The sequence below is a fragment of the Diadema antillarum genome, unplaced genomic scaffold, assembly GCF_040938485.1.
Source record: "Diadema antillarum isolate AM-2024a unplaced genomic scaffold, OU_Dant_1.0 scf00000103, whole genome shotgun sequence".
NCBI classification, from domain to species: Eukaryota; Metazoa; Echinodermata; class Echinoidea; order Diadematoida; family Diadematidae; genus Diadema; species Diadema antillarum.
In genome coordinates, this window is record NW_027270992.1 from 1,478,083 (window position 1) to 1,495,096 (window position 17,014).

The 17,014-nt window shown below is 36.5% G+C and overlaps 1 protein-coding gene across 1 annotated transcript; it reads right to left on the minus strand.

Moving 5' to 3' along the window:
- Nucleotides 1–40: 40 nt before the first annotated feature.
- LOC139719002 (methyltransferase-like protein 27) lies at nucleotides 41–15,468 on the minus strand. Its single transcript, XM_071630442.1, has 5 exons — nucleotides 15,352–15,468; nucleotides 14,382–14,504; nucleotides 3,038–3,176; nucleotides 1,309–1,401; nucleotides 41–219 (listed from the first exon to the last, which is right to left on the minus strand). The coding sequence occupies exons 1-5, from the start codon at nucleotides 15,466–15,468 to the stop codon at nucleotides 41–43; spliced, it is 651 nt and encodes a 216-aa protein (XP_071486543.1).
- Nucleotides 15,469–17,014: the final 1,546 nt, after the last annotated feature.

Below are 17,014 nucleotides of genomic sequence, written 5' to 3' on the forward strand. Positions count from 1 at the left end.
AGACCTTGTGCGTCAACTTTAAATGGCTACATAATCTTATTTACAATACTGTTAATATCAATATGGCCCCATCGTGTCCCTGTGCATACCCGGAAACGTAGTCCACGTCCTGTGAGCATGTTTTGCTCGTCACAAGACTTTCGACAGCTTCCTTGAAATAGAACCCTTCCACCACTTCGTCCAAGAGAACCCGTCTCATTGCAATCAGGATCAAACCACCTGCAAAGTAGAATTTAGTTGAAGAATCAGTCAGACGATCATTGCATTGAGAATACACCATAATTTGCAACACATTATCATCAGCATACAAGGAATAGATAAGGAAATTTAGAAACGGACCTGACATTTTGATGTAATGAATCTATCGTCAAAAATGAATGATTCAATATTACTGAATCAGGCGTTTCACTTTTTTTTTCGGAAAATTGGAGGATGAGAATCATTGTGATATTCTCATACCAATGCAAAGGATGAAGAAATTTTATCGAAGTAATAGCAGTTAATATAGATAGTTGGATTGTAGTTCTGCATTATTACTATGAAATCAATTTGATTTGATATCAAATCAGATCAAATCAGATGAATTCATGACAGCAAACTGGGTTTTTTATTTTTCCTTTCCTTTCCTTTTCCCCTGTAAGTGCTATCAGTATATTTTTCACGACTGCTTATACTCAGCACATCAAACAGTCGGGGGGGGGGGGGAGCCCCCCCCCCCCTCGACATTTTCCACGACTATTCTTTTCTTTTTTTTTGACCACGGTGTTCGCTGACTTTTTACTTTCAAGTCTCGCACATCTTTTGGCACCATTTTCGGGCATACCGTTACGATGCTGCACGACCTGTTATACATGCCTGTCAGACCGAAAATGGCTAAAAATGTGATTTTGGGTACAAAGTCTATGCAAGTGGACTTTTCTCACCTTATTCATAAAGATATGATGATTTTCACTTTCAAAGGCTGAAATCAATTAATTTTAGCATAATTAGAAAAAATAGATAAGGACAAACTAGCGACAGCTTACTGAGTTTTACCAAAAATATGTTCAAACCGAAACCACTGAATTGTGATTACCATAAAAGGTATTTCTAATGCGAGGTTTACCAAGAGAGAGAGAGAGAGGGGGAGAGAGAGAGAGAGAGACTTTTGATTCCCAAACCCAGATTTTGCCTACCCAAGAAAATTATCATGTGGGTGTAAACGTAAATCTAAGTGTAATTATGTGTATTCAAATTAAATATTGCAACTGCACAGGGAAATTGATTAAATGAAATGAAATCTGTAATTCTGAATCATGTTATACATGCCTGGCTTCACCAGTCTCACGACGTCTTTCAGACCATTCCCATCACAGTGACCCGGAAGGAATGTTCCGCAAGAGATGGCGGCATCAAAAGAATCTGCAAGATAATCGTTATAGAGCCATTAATTGAACAATTATTATCGTCACGATGACGAAATGACCTTTTAGTGAAGAAACCATTAGCACTGTATCACTATGCGATTGAAAATAAAGATGACAAGAAATGACAAGATATACATCAGACCTGATCGAAAAGGAAAGATATATGCACTCACACACTGACTTACACAAGATGATATTAATATCTGTGTGTTTGTGTGTAGATATGTTTGTGAACATACGTTGATGCCATTACAATACTTTTTGACTAACATCATACAGGGGTTAGGGCAATTACCACGATCAGTGAGAGCGTAAGAAGCCTTTACACATAATAATCGTTCAATACGCCACTTTATTATAGTTATAAGATATAATGCATACGCACTCATACATGCAAACATATATACATATTATAAGCAAACATAATCTGATTCAAATGCAAAGGGACATTATTGTTTAGCGAACCGAGTTGCCCGAGACCGAAGAACATTTTACTGATTGAACTGGATCTCACAAGGGTTCGGTCTTTTATCTCAAAATCTTTACCTGGCACAGAGGCCGAAGGTCGAGTTGAAATGGAATTGCACGATGGTGTCCCGTGCATTTGGAGTGATACTAGCTAGAATTATAGTGTATAACAGAGCACGTACCATTTGTTATAGTAGATATAGTATATTTACAAACATAGTATATTTACAACTCTGTTTCATATAACTTATTATATTTTGGATCAAAAATGTATCCTATCCTCTAGAAACTTGATAGATTGAAAGAGCTTCACGTGATAATAGTTATTTTCAGCTATACCAGAAAGTTGACACTCCATAAAGTACTATTTGCAAAATGATGTCACAAAGCAATCTGAAATTGGGCGCATTGCACCTTTGTACCCGTCACTCTGTGTTATGTAGCATTTTTTAACAATCATTGTGATATCACAGAGCAACTCTGACATCAAGAATGGAAAGTGATATATAACTGAATTATAGTATCATGTAACATTCACAGGTTTCGTTATATTATAACGAAACCTGTGAATGTTACATGATACTATAATTCGACCAATCACAAATCTTGTTATGAATACACGCCTTACTTTTATATAACACACGCACAAACACACACACACACACACACATATATATATATATATATATATATATATATATATACATACATATATATATACATATATATATATATATAGAGAGAGAGAGAGAGAGAGAGGCAGCATAGAATTCATGCACACTCTTAAACAGAGCGGGAATGGGGTTTTAATTTGGATACTTCATATATATATATATATATGTATATATAATTATTTACTATTTTCAATATGCATGCACGCAAGCCCTGCGGTGCTGCCCCATGCTGTAATAGCCAACCTGAAGAGGAGGCGTGAAAGCTTATTAAAAATGCATAGCATTGATGTACAGCGATGTCCATTGGTGTAAACTTCAATCCTTGTGTAACTGTGTATGTAAATAGAGCATACTAATTATATGCTATATTGACAGACACAGTGACACAAGGGTTATACACTTTATATGATACCTGTACTTACTATAAAATATCGACATATTTTTGATATGTATAAAAATAATGAAACCAAGAAATGTTTCGATACTCACTGTCCTCAAGAGGAAGGGGCTGTGGACCAACGAAAGACTCGAGGAGTTCCTTGTAGACGCCCTTGGACCGAGCCACATCAAGGCTAGGCCCCGACGCGTCTACTCCCGTAAGGTTCTTGAAGCCATATTTATTGACAAGCTGTCGAGTCAGAAATTATAATTGAATTAGTCAAGTTAAGTTGTAATGAGATTAAATTTTCATTCTATCTTTGCTCTCTTAATGTACCTAGTAGTTGCGTAATGAATTTCAGTTGATTTATAATGTAGAGAGAAATCGATACAATAAATATATCCAAATTTGAAGTAAATATAATTCTATTACTCATAAATTATGAATAATCCTTACTCGTTTCTCTTTTGCATAGCAAACAAACCTTAACTTAGATTAAGAAAAAAAGAAATCCTTGTGATTATGATAAAACATGTATTATACAAAAAAGTAACAAAAAATGAAGAAACGATAGTCTTTAACCCCTGCGGATGGGGTTCGAGTTATTTTATAAAATGATTTTTACTAATCGTCTCGTTATGTTTATTTTTACATCTTGTGTAGTTGGGGGAGGGCTTGCAATGATTTCTTGTTCCCATCCATATTCAATGAGCTGTCCAATATGACACAAATGCTGGCAATCAGACCATTGAGACAACGTTTACTGACTGTAAGGACGAAAATTATATCTTCTGTTATAGTAGTCATAAAGGTTCAAAATGATCTGCCAGGGTAATCACATTCTCATATCATTCGAGGGATATCTCTAACACCTTATCACCCCACCCCATCCCCCTAACTCATAATCAGGCAGGTCAAATGTGGTGATTATGACATTACAGACAATACATCCACTATTTTTATATGAATGACAAATGATTAACTATCCAGCTTATAAACAATGACTTAGGCAAAATGTCAATTCAAGCTCCTCTTGCTCATAGGAGTGATATAAGATGGGTTTGCAATTCATTCCTCGACAGATACACTCTTTGTCCCGTCCCTTTAATACCCGCGATCACGAATCTAATACCCTTATACCCTGTAGTTTATACTTTGTAGTTGAATTCGATTTCCCAAAAACAAATCTTACCATAGCCTTTTTAGACTTTAGGAAAAAAGATTAGGGAGTGAGGTTAATTTATGTAAGTACATCTATAATAATAACTGTTTGATGGCAAAAAGGGAATATGGTGTGTTACTTTGAAGTTTATACTTTGTAGTTGAATTCAATTTCCAAAAACCGAAAACCTACATAACCTTTGAGACTTTAGGAAAAAGAATTAGGGCGAGAGGTAATTCATGTAAGTAAATGATGACTGTTTGATGGCAAAAAGGGAATATGGTGTGTTGAAATGATCACCAGTACATGCTATTGACATGATGATAGTACCATATGATATATCATGACGTCCATGACCGTCATCACAGTCACAATCTATGCGCCCAGTCAATATTTGACAGAGCGCCATGGTAGCTCTCTAGAGAATGGAAAGAAAAGGTTATCGGACAATGAACAATCGAAAAATAATAATGTGCTTTATCATTTCGAGTACTCTTCATATATATCATAATTACGTCAAGTCCCATTTATTTCTCTTTAGTAGAAAGAAGTGTAGTGATAAGTCAGGGTTCAGTCGATAGGTAAGATAGAATCCTATATAGAAACCCTACTGGAAAGAACAGTGTCTCGCAGTGTGAAACACAGAGCGAACAAATTGTGAACACAGTGTTAAATTCGAGCATTTTCACATTGGATTGTGTACACGTTCTGATACAATTTGAGCGTTTTCACATATAAGTGAACATTTCGTGAAAACGCTGTGGGACACTATGTTCTCTCCAGCAGAGAAAACAGAGAGGGGGAGAAAGAGAGGGAGGGAGAGCGAATGGAAGTTATAGGGAGTAATCAAATAAGAAAGAATGAACACGTTGTAAGCCCCAACAAGATCAACGGTAAAATGGAAAATATAGAGCAAAGATTTTATAATACTCGACAATCATAAGCAAGCTTCTGTTCGTTTATCGATCAAATAGCTTTAAACCCGAAGAGAGCGTCGACATATACATTAAAGCCAGCCAGGTTTCACAGTATTGTGACTTGAATAAATAAGGTATAGACTCTATACTCAAAACAACTGAAAGATAGGGCCTACCTGCATTTAAGATAAAATGTATGTTGACCTCTATTGATGCCTTTTGGTCTGTATACATAACTGTATCACTAAATACTTCTGAAAAAAAAAAACCATTCAAAACATTCTTACTTTTTCTGCAAGCTGGTCAGCTCCACCTCTATACACACAAAATGAAAATCCTTCAAATAATCTTTATTCATATTCTAGCTGAGACATCATCTTGTAACACTTTAACTGAACGATAGAAAAAGCTACGTGCCATAAAAGGATAGTATAGCTTTAGTCGAGACCTAACATCAGGTTTATAATTTTTTTTTTGTGTGATATAATGAGAAACCTCTCATGAAATATGAAAGAGCATGTAATTCCAAGAAGGATTCAACGTTTATTTGATGAAAATTGGTCTTGAAATGGCTGAGATATAAAAAAAAACAACACACGATCCTAATAAAATTGACAGGCCACGACTTTTGTTAATATCTCTTTGTTTTATCTTGTGTTTGGATATCTCAGTCATTTCAAACCGATTTTCATCAAATACACTTTTGATTCCTCTTATAGAATATTGCTCTTTGACATTGGTAGACTGGTTCCTAAATATCTCGCAAAACGTATACAAGCTGACTCCTCACCTCAACTAGTACTGTGCTATTGCCAACGATTCCATAAGCTAATACTATAAGCAATGAATGGCATACCTTATGGGGCATAAGGCACGGCTTAGCACGGAGTTTCGTAAAAAATAAGAAAAATGTTTAAAGATATATGTATGAAGCATATCTTTATGACATATTTAGTGATTTGGTTGTGTATAGACCAAGAAGCATTTAAACATATTGATTGCAGGGAATCTTTAAGGAGAATGGTTAAAGGGATGGTGTAGTATTGGTGGGGATGAAAATTGAGCATTTAATAACTGTTTGCAAGATACTGAAAAACCACTTATGAAATGTTACAGAGCATATCATTTTAAGAGGACTTCAAAGTGTATTTGATGAAAATCGGTTTTGAAATGGCTGAATTATCAACAAAAAAAGTAAAACAAAGAGACCCTAATAAAAGGATTTCCTGTTTTGGAAATCTCAGCCATTAAAAAAAAATCATAAAAAAAAGTTGAATCCCATCATATTTCGTATGAGGTTTCTCATTATCTCACCAAAAAGGTTAGAAACCTGAAGCCAGGTCTCAACTAAAACCATTTAGTCCAGTGGATATAGAAAAAATCATGCACTTTATGGTAAAAGCACCATACTTGGTACACATGTACATGATGCCAATACAAGTCATTTCTGATATGGAAGCCACTCTGATTCTCCCTTTGGCGGCCGTGGCGGCCATTTTTCAATATGGCCGCCATGTGATATAGCAATGCTGTGTATTTTGGAAACTATAAGTCCGATTGTCGTGATTCTTGTACCAAACTATAAGTTTTGAGGGTCAAGGATTCCAATAAAATAATTTTTGAGAGGATAAAACCATGGCAACCTACTTATTGGCGGCCATTTTGAAAAAATATGGCCACCATGCTGGATATAACATATCCTTAAAACGTATGGACAAAGGGTCATGACTCTGGTACCAACTTATATGTTTTGGGGGTCAAGGATTCTGATAAATTCAACTGTAAGTGAATATGAATCGTTTCATCCTACGTTTTGGCGGCCATTTTAATAAATATGGCTGTCATACAACAGATAATGAATATTGCATATCTTCGAACTCAAAAGATATATAATCATGATTCAAGTGTAAAAGTATAGTTTTTGGGTGAAGGTTTTCAATATAATGATGTTTTAGCAAAGTGAATAGGTTCATCACATCCTTTGTTTTGACGGCCATTTAATAAATAGCGTACGAGTGTTATGAAAGCGGGATGCCCATTGTGGATTGATTCTGGTGTAAACGTTTGTTTTAGGGGTCAACAATTACTTGTTCACTCATTTTAAGTATTCTAATGTGGAACATCTGGGCATATTTAACTTTGTAAGCATTTTGGAAAATATGCTCAACTTCCTTTATAGGATTTCTGTGTGTACAGTGTATGTGAAAAACATGATCTTCACAATTTCATGTCTGAAGTACATTTTAATCAAGATTATACATTTTCTAGAGATAGACTCTCGCTTTCTCTGGTCCCTGGACTATGGAATGAAAATCATAGTTTCCAACCAATATGGTATATCTGTTTTCTTTGGAAACATGACACTAAGTGTGAGAAAACTTCTAAAACTTCTTGGGTCACTTACATCAAATGTAAACACACTACATGTATGTCTATAAAATCCATGATTGACCAGGCTGTTCTGATACTTATAACTACACTGAATCTCATACATCAAACGATAAAGTAAATAGTGGCAGTGGGCAGGTCCTTCTGGTCCTGTACGGGTAGAGAGACGTCCCCGCCCTCCACGAGTCTCCCGCTGCCTTGCGGGCAGTTTTTTGGTTAATCAAAGGCTAGGGAGTAAACCTTATCCAAATCCGGAGCGGAACTCCTAAGGCGGTTAGGTGTTGTAGTTCATCATCTCTCCGGCAAATATAATAGGTATTATACAATACATCTTTATAGGTTTACATCTAATTGTCATTTGCAGCTCCACATGAGTCTACTAGCAAAATATAAACTACACTTTACAAGAAAAATTATGCTAATTTATGAATTTAAGGAAAACCTCAAAGAAATACAATTTTTTAGGTTCATAATTATTGGAAGATAAAACTGCAGAATAAAATATTCAGTAAATCGATCTTACTTACCGGCACTAGTAGAAATACTGAAGAAGTTCTCTAAAGCGCACCTGCATCTATATTATGCATTCACGTTCATCACCGCTCATCAATGGATGATCAGGAACAATAATTGTTTTGGATTGTCAGAGCTAATTCGATTCCTTCATATGATTTCTTATAATGTTGTGTAACTGTTTTGACAAGGGTCATACTATGAAATAATGATCAAGAACTGAAAAAAAACCTTTAGAAATCAGTAGGTCTTATAAGACTGCAATTATCATGTCTTTGTGGCTGGAAACTATGACAGTACACTAATTGTACTCTCCTGTCTATGCATCCAAAATTGGGGGGAAAGTCTTCTTTTCCATTCTCACCATTTTATTCTACCTTTGATATTCAACATAATTATCTTTAGTATTCTAGGTATGCAACAATTGTACTTATGTGATGTTCAATACCTACTTGAATAGTTAATGTGATAGAGGTATGGTCAATCAACAACAATCAATGAACAATAAAGAACTAAACGCCGCAACAACATAGGAGGTTCATTTACCAATAATAGGTGAACGATTCTTGTCAATGGGACAATACATATGGCAAGTGAGGGTGTATATATAATATATACACTACAGGTTGGCCCCTCAGAAAATGGAAACGAATATTTTTTCAAAACCAAAACGAAATTGTCCAATTTGGTTGAGTACTTTTCTTTCTAGACATGTTTTTGTTAATCATTAATTTCTTACTTTATTTTATCAAAGCTCAGCAACGGAGACTACTCAACAATTGAAGGTCTATTTTCGACAATAATCCTATTCAAACATTCCACATTGTGATGTGCGGCCTCGATTCTTTGTTAAGGGCTTTTTACACTTGTAAATTTTTGCTTAGCCCCGGACCAACGGTGGGGCTAAGGGGGGGCCTTAGCCCCACCGTTGGTACGGGACTATCCTTAGCCCACTTTCTGTTTACACTCGTTTTTGCCAAAGTGGGCTAGCCCCACCGATAGTACGGTACTATCTGGCCCTGCAAAATAGCAGGGGTTAGCACCGCAATTGCGGTGCCAAGCAAGTGAGTGTAAACAGAACGAAAAAAATAATCCTGGGCTAAGCGACGGAGACGAAGTCCGACCCTCACTGACCAATCAGAAACGAGGTAATCAAGTGCTGCCGGTGCGTGCGTGTACGTGTACAGTACACAGCGTAATTATGAATATTCATGTGGTTTGGAAAGTCCGGGGCTAAGAAATACGAGTGTAAAAAGGTCAGTTTTCTCCTTAGCCCCGGACAAGAGATAGTACGGGACTAATTGGCGAGTGTAAAAAGCTGAAAAAATTGGTACGGGACTAACGATAGTCCTGGGTCAGAGAAAGTCCGGGGTTAAGAAACACAAGTGTAAAAAGCCCTTTTGTCTCCCAAGGCAGTGGCTTTTGTTCGATGCTGAAATTTGTTGAATTGAGCTAAGAAATTTACGCTCGACCCGTCTTTACAAAAACATCTGTAGAATGAAAACTACTCAACCAAATCGAGGGATTTTGGTATCATTCTTCTTCTAGATAAATTCTCTACAACTCTATGTCATTTATTTTGGCATCAAAGTAATGCAAATGTGCAGATATTTGCGAAAACTCGCGTTTCCGTTAATTCTAGGCCACACTGTATATAATGTGTGTGTGTGTGCGTGTGTGTGTGTGTGTGTGCATACTCTATGTAGTGCAGCAGTCATATTTATCAAAATGGACATGAAAACGAAATGTGTTAGTTCTATTCATCAACAAATGCTTGTTTAAAATCATTGACCCCAATTAGTTTCAAAGACGTACAGTAAAGTTTATATTGCGGTGGCCATGTTTTAAAATGGCAGCCAAAACATAGGATGCGATGGTTGTATACACGAAAAAATGTATCCATTTAAATAAATGAATCTCAAAAACATATTTTTGTTCCAGAATCATGAAGATGCATCCATTGGTTTTAAAGATATATGAATAGAATGTAGAGCGGCAGCCACGTTTAACTGGAGGGAGGCCATATTTATTAAATGGCCGCCAAAACAAAGGATGTGATGAACCTATTCACTTTGCTAAAACATCATTATATTGAAAACCTTCACCCAAAAACTATACTTTTACACTTGAATCGGGATTATATATCTTTTGAGTTCGAAGATATACAATATTCATTATCTGTTGTATGGCAGCCATATTTATTAAAATGGCCGCCAAAACGTAGGATGAAACGATTCATATTCACTTACAGTTGAATTTATCAGAATCCTTGACCCCCAAAACATATAAGTTGGTACCAGAGTCATGACCCTTTGTCCATACGTTTTAAGGATATGTTATATCTAGCATGGTGGCCATATTTTTTCAAAATGGCCGCCAATAAGTAGGTTGCCATGGTTTTATCCTTTCAAAAAATATTCTATTGGAATCCTTGACCCTCAAAACCTATACTTTGGTACAAGAATCACGACAATCGGACTTATAGTTTCCAAAATACACAGCATTGCTATATCACATGGCGGCCATTTTGAAAAATGGCCGCCACGGCCGCCACAGGCAGAATCAGAGTGGCTTCCATATCAGAAATGACTTGTATTGGCATCATGTACATGTGTACCAAGTATGGTGCTTTTACCATAATGTGCATGATTCACCCTATATGTGGTCTATATCCGCTAGACTAATAAGCTAATACTATAAGCAATGAATGGCATATCTTATGGGGCATAAGGCACGGCTTAGCACGGAGTTTCGTAAAAAATAAGAAAAATGTTTAAAGATATATGTATGAAGCATATCTTTACGACATATTTAGTGATTTGGTTGTGTATAGACCAAGAAGCATTTAAACATATTGATTGCAGGGAATCTTTAAGGAGAATGGTTAAAGGGATGGTGTAGTATTGGTGGGGATGAAAATTGAGCATTTAATAACTGTTTGCAAGATACTGAAAAACCACTTATGAAATGTTACAGAGCATATCATTTTAAGAGGACTTCAAAGTGTATTTGATGAAAATCGGTTTTGAAATGGCTGAATTATCAACAAAAAAAAGTAAAACAAAGAGACCCTAATAAAAGGATTTCCTGTTTTGGAAATCTCAGCCATTAAAAAAAAATCATAAAAAAAAGTTGAATCCCATCATATTTCGTATGAGGTTTCTCATTATCTCACCAAAAAGGTTAGAAACCTGAAGCCAGGTCTCAACTAAAACCATTCCTTTAAAGATTTATTTACAACGGACACATCATTATTAAGATGGTTACGGAATGTCAAATTCACGAAACAAGAATATCGCTCGGAACAACAAATGCGAAATACGGAACACTGGGGATGCCATCACGTTACAACACTACTGTGTATAGGTTTCTTCACAATCATCAATGATCATATCCATTGTGAAATAATATTTTTGGTGGAGAATTCAGTAACTATATTATCCCTTTATAGCCCTAACCCTATAGCCCTAACCCTAACCCTAACCCTAACCCTACCACCTTATAAAAATCACATGACACTGGAATGATACGATGCGAACCAAAGAGAGTTTTATTCCTGTTTCAACACAAGGAAGTCGCGTTTAGTTTTTAACACAGGTGAAAAGGGAGACACCATTACATTGTCTGATTTGAAAAGAAGTATGTTTTTGTCACCAATATTAGCAATTTTTTGAGAACACAATAACTATGAAAAAAATTTCTACTCTAAGAGTCGTATTGCATTCTGACCTTTGTGCTATTTCTATCTTTCTATCTGTCTATCTGTCGATATATATATATATCCACATCTATTTATCTTAATATTATCTATCTCCATAACATAAGGCGATACGGTAGTCTTGTATTCGATTATTCTTGTATGAATACCTTCAGTGAATAATAAAGTAAAATGAAATCAGTTTGGGAGGAACCGGTATAACACAATAGTTGTTTTTTTTTTCAAAATAAATGAATAAATAAATGCATAAACATTCTTAAACCCTTCAAATATATAAAAGCAGACTTCTGTATACAACACGACTCACAATCTCAATACAATCTCGACCTTCCAGCATGGTTGGCCGCTGGGCAAGACACAGAGTATTTCAGGCCCCGCGTGAAACGCTCTGCCGACGGGGCTTTGGGTGTACGTTTTCCCTTCTTGAGTGGCAAAGAACCAATGAAAAAAGTGACGAAAGACAAGAAAGGGGAAAAATGATCATGCATATAGCGGTTAGCAAATTGAATACTAGCTGCGGTGTATTATAGCAGAATTGAAATCATCTCATGTTGTTACTTGTGTTGTCAACTGGAGACAGCTTTTATTTGCGCTCGTTCTGTCTAGCATAACTTTTTGAATAATTTAATGCACCATGGTGTATCGGGCAAACACAATTGCAGAGCCTCATTAACCTTTGTGCCATGCATGTGTTTCCTATAAGATAAGATAGTTATTTGTACTCTTCTTCTGGTTCTTGCGTAACTTACAGCTGTATTGTTGTTTCCTTTGTAAACAACTTAAATGTTCATGAAGAGTTCATTTTTTTGTTAATTATTGTCTTGCAGGAGTGGGTGTCTGACGTTCTGTATGGTCCTTATTTCTTTTCCCGAATTGTATTATGATAGCTAATTATACAACTTATGCACATGTTATAACCTTGTCTGCAGCCTTATTCAGCGATTTTTTGGTGCATGTGCCGGGTGGGTGATCTTTTCTAAAGAAATATTGCCCGCTTTTATGTTCAAAGCGAACATAAACTGTTTCATGTGTATTTAATCAGATCTACGTTCGAAATAGGGCACCTCGACTCCCGGAAAAAGTTGAATTCAGGCAATTAAGCAGAAGATTTTACATGGAAGTTAATCGTGCAATGACTTTGTTACTATCTTCCAGACAAGACAGTGTGAAGTGAAGATATAAGGAGCTAAGTGTCACGTGTAGAAGCACAACGTTATGAGCGCATTCACAATCTCACACTCTAACCCCCCCCCCCCGCCTTTAGATGGTTAAAGGGACATTCCAGACGATTTTCATAATTTCACATCATGTAGTACATAAATCGACAACTCCATATACAGATTTGTAGAATTTATTGTGGTTCTTGAAAAGAGAAACAATAGTGTGAAAAACCTTAAACAAATTACACTGAAAAAGGATGATGACATAGGAGGTTCACATATTTCAGAAATGTCGCAGTGTAATTCCATTACAATACCGATTGCTTGCAAGTTCACCTGTGTATAATCTATGCATGCCTTCGTCTTTTGTTCTGCTTCCTTGAGCCCCAACTCATGCATTCTTATGGTGACTCTGCCATGTCATCATCCTTGTTCATTGCAATTTGTTTTAAATTTTGAAAATATTCTTATTCTTCATCCCAATTATCACAAATTCTGAAACTCTGTCCTCAGTGTAACTAATTTATAGTTGTTCAAATGTAAAAATCTGAAAATCATCCGGAGGTCTCCTTTAACTGTTCAAATATCAAATAACAATCCGAAGAAGGCTGATACGGTTGCTTTATATCATAGAACTCACATGATTTACAACTGAATTCAAAACAATATTACATAATACATATCTGCTTATATGCATGACTATTATAACATACAACGCAATCTTATAGAAATAAAACCCCACTTCTCCAAATGTTATTGACGTATATGTGTGCAAACTGGTCGTCAACGATAATCAAAGTGCTAATCTGGCTTTGAATCTTGCCCAGCTCTAACATTATTAAGTGGACGAGATGAGTAATAACTCACGACTGGTCCTCAATTGGCTCAGCTAGTAATGAAATAAAAAGAAAAAGAACAAAAATGGGTACATCGTATCGCTATATCCTTTAACAGAGTGACCAATATCAAATGACGCAAGTGAAACCGTGCCGACACTGCGGAAACGACCCTGCGTATATCACTCCATGTTATTACGTTACAAAAACTTTTGTGTTTTTTTTTTCAACCATAATTCCATCTCAGGTATACACGTCACGTCTTATAAAAACACACCAAAAACATAAACAAGTGAAAAAATAAAACAACAAAAAAAATTAATAAATAAATGAATATAGATAAAAACCAAAACGGATCCAGTGAGGTCACAGAATTACATTCATGTCGTGAAAAGCCTTTAACGTTCTATGTGGCAGTACGCAGATCGGCTACATGGACATAAAACTTTCCGCTTTCTTTCTTTCTTTTCGTTCTCTTTCTCGCATCTGAACCTCTTTACTCTTCGTACATCATCTCAAGCTATTTTGTTGTTATTCATCCATCACAAGAGAAAATTTCTATTAAGTTATATGAACCAAACCAATAGATAAATCACGTTAGAAGCTGGAAATTAGGAATGACTCTTAGATGATAACTCACATAATTATGTGAGCGATGATGTAAGAGAAACAAACCGTCGTGCATACAATGACAATGAAATCAAATCTCAAAACGCATTCTTGTCATTATTAGAGACGATGTATACATGAGGACGATTACCTCTTCTCCGACAAGTCCAGTACCCGCACCAACGTCTAGTATTTTGGCATCTTTGTTGCTCAGTACCTCGTTCATCTTCTTCGCCACGAGTCTCGGTCCGAAATATTCCTGCTCCACGACTTCCTATCCCAAACAAGAAGCACAGATACCAACCATCATAGCATCACCGCAATTATTCCATCTTTTTCTTGCCTCACTGTTTCCCTTTCACTGACTACTTTTTTTCTTTTTTGCACTGCCAATACGCAGTAGATCCTCTAGGCTGGTGAAAGTACTAGTATATTGTGTAGAAACGAATAAATAGAACAATTGGCTTACGACTCTCTCCATTCTAAATCTGTAATGCTCTCCTATTCATTAACCATTTTATTATTATTATTATTATTATTATTATCATTATCATTATCATTATTATTATTATCATCATCATCATTATTATTATTATCATTATCATTATCATCATTACTATTACTATTATTTTTACTGTTATTATTATCATCATTTTTATCATTATTATTTATTCACACGTGGAAATTGTCATTTTTGCGTACCTCAGAGCGTTAACGAGAAAATTTGCGAATCTCTTCTTCCCCCGAATAAAGGACAAACATGGAATATCTGTGCCAAGGCGTCAAAACGTATCTAGGGGCGTCAATGTTGCAGAGAGAGTCTATGTGGAATATCTAATAGCATACCAACAGACTCCATAGCCATTTTCTCCTTATCTTAAAACAATAAAAATTCAAAATGGCTAAATGACAATGCGTGAAATAAAATCAAAGAGTTGAGAGCTTGCAAATACGCCGCCCGTTTAGTCTGACCGCATGCCACCCGTATCGTGATCATGATTCAGGAGCCTCTTTGCTGTCTTCAGCGAGCGTGTATTAAGGTGTGTTTTCGGCAAGTCAACTAGTCCGAAATTCGGACTATAGGTGACTTGCCCCGAGAACATGAAGTTGAAGGATGGTACCTTGTCATAGTCGCCTTTCTGGACCCAGTCATCGTAGAAAGCTTGTCGTTTCTCCAGCTCTAAATTCATATACTGCTTGTAATTATCACGGTATATATCGGCAAATTTCTCCGCCATTTCTTCGACTCCTCGGCAGATCAAAGTAGATATACCCTGGAATTAATCTGAGACCGATCGTGCGACGATACTACCTCAATCGACGCAGGTCTACAACGTATTCGTGGCTTGATCAACAATGAAGTCTTTTCTACTTGTGGTCCGGAGATGGTGGACTTTATTCTCTCACTTGTGCTGGATCCCGGGGCTGGATCATTGATTTTATTGAGCGTTATCTGTGGCGGAGACCGGTCCATGACCCTGAAATTGGAGGGTTGGGGAGGTGTTCACTATGATTTACGCCAGAGAGGCGGGGGGGGGGGGGGGGGGGGAGCTCCAACCTCCTCCTGGTGACCCAGGCCTGACGATTATGGATACCATTCCTTTGGAAAGTTACTTAACGGATATATACATGTTGTAGTATTTTATACATGTATGTACGTATGTATTTATGTATATTATGTATATCATACATGTATGTAGGTCTATTTAATGTATCCCTCATTATAATGATATCCTTTCATGCCTGTTAATGATTTTTGATGTGTCCGAATAACGTAACATTGTTAATTGGATATTGGGGATGCTGAAAACAAAATGGCAGTGGATAAAGATGTGTTATACACCATGACGACATTCATGGTATAGTGCACTTATGTATCATGAATGTCGTCATTCGTATACGATTAATCCATGCGTGTGTTTTTTGTGTTTTTGTTTGTTTGTTTGTTTGTGTGTGTGTGTTTCGTTTTGTTTCTTCTATTGACCTCAGATCATGCGAGCGACGGCATGCAGAACATTTGAACTCACTCAATGGGAGGTACACGTGCACATGATGTTTGAAGGCCCTATACAGAAGTATGATTATCATACCATGAACTCTGACACGCAGATGAGTTGAATCACACATTGAAGGTTACGGTTACTGTATCTTACACGCTAGAGATGGGAGGGGGCGTGTCGTCTTTTTGGATTTCCTATAGGCCAATGTCAATTGACTTTCAAGATAAAGCTGCTTGCATGCTACTAACCTGTGCTTGCCTGGGGTAACTAGCGTTGAAAGGACAAAGGAAACTAATGTTCACAAGTCAAAGGACATAGATAACATTTTGGTGAGCATTTTGGATGATTGCATGCAATAGATATATGGAACCTTCTGCCACGCAACGCAGGGATGCCGGCAGTAGATAAAAGCAAGGACGTTTAAGAGTTGTAGTTACAACTCTGACTAATAAATTATTCAAACAGCTGTCAGTTTTGTAGAGATGGACGAAAGATTTTAACAGGTGCATTCATTATTTGTTCTTTTGATCGGAATTTGGTGCCGCCGTCTTTCTGAGCGATGTGAAGATTCATTTTGAACTTAAAGTTATATCCATTTATTTTGCTATTTTATCAAATGAAATGAAATTTTACCTAATGATAAAACATTTTATATACAATTCAACCCCGTACAGAAAAGGTATGTGCAAAAGTGTCAATCTGAGCTGTATGTTTAGAAAATGTGTGAAACTCTGCCCTCTTCGAGGCCAATTTTATCACTTTTCCAGTTACTTCCGACAAATAA

Bases quoted from the DNA above. Each gene is read 5' to 3' on its own strand.
- LOC139719002 (XM_071630442.1), bottom strand. From the start codon at position 15,468: ATGGCGGAGAAATTTGCCGATATATACCGTGATAATTACAAGCAGTAT. The intron at 14,505-15,351 runs GTACCATCCTTC...TGTTTGGGATAG, and splicing joins AGAAAGGCGACTATGACAAG to GAAGTCGTGGAGCAGGAATA. The intron at 220-1,308 runs GCATGTATAACA...TCTACTTTGCAG, and splicing joins CGTGAGACTGGTGAAGCCAG to GTGGTTTGATCCTGATTGCA.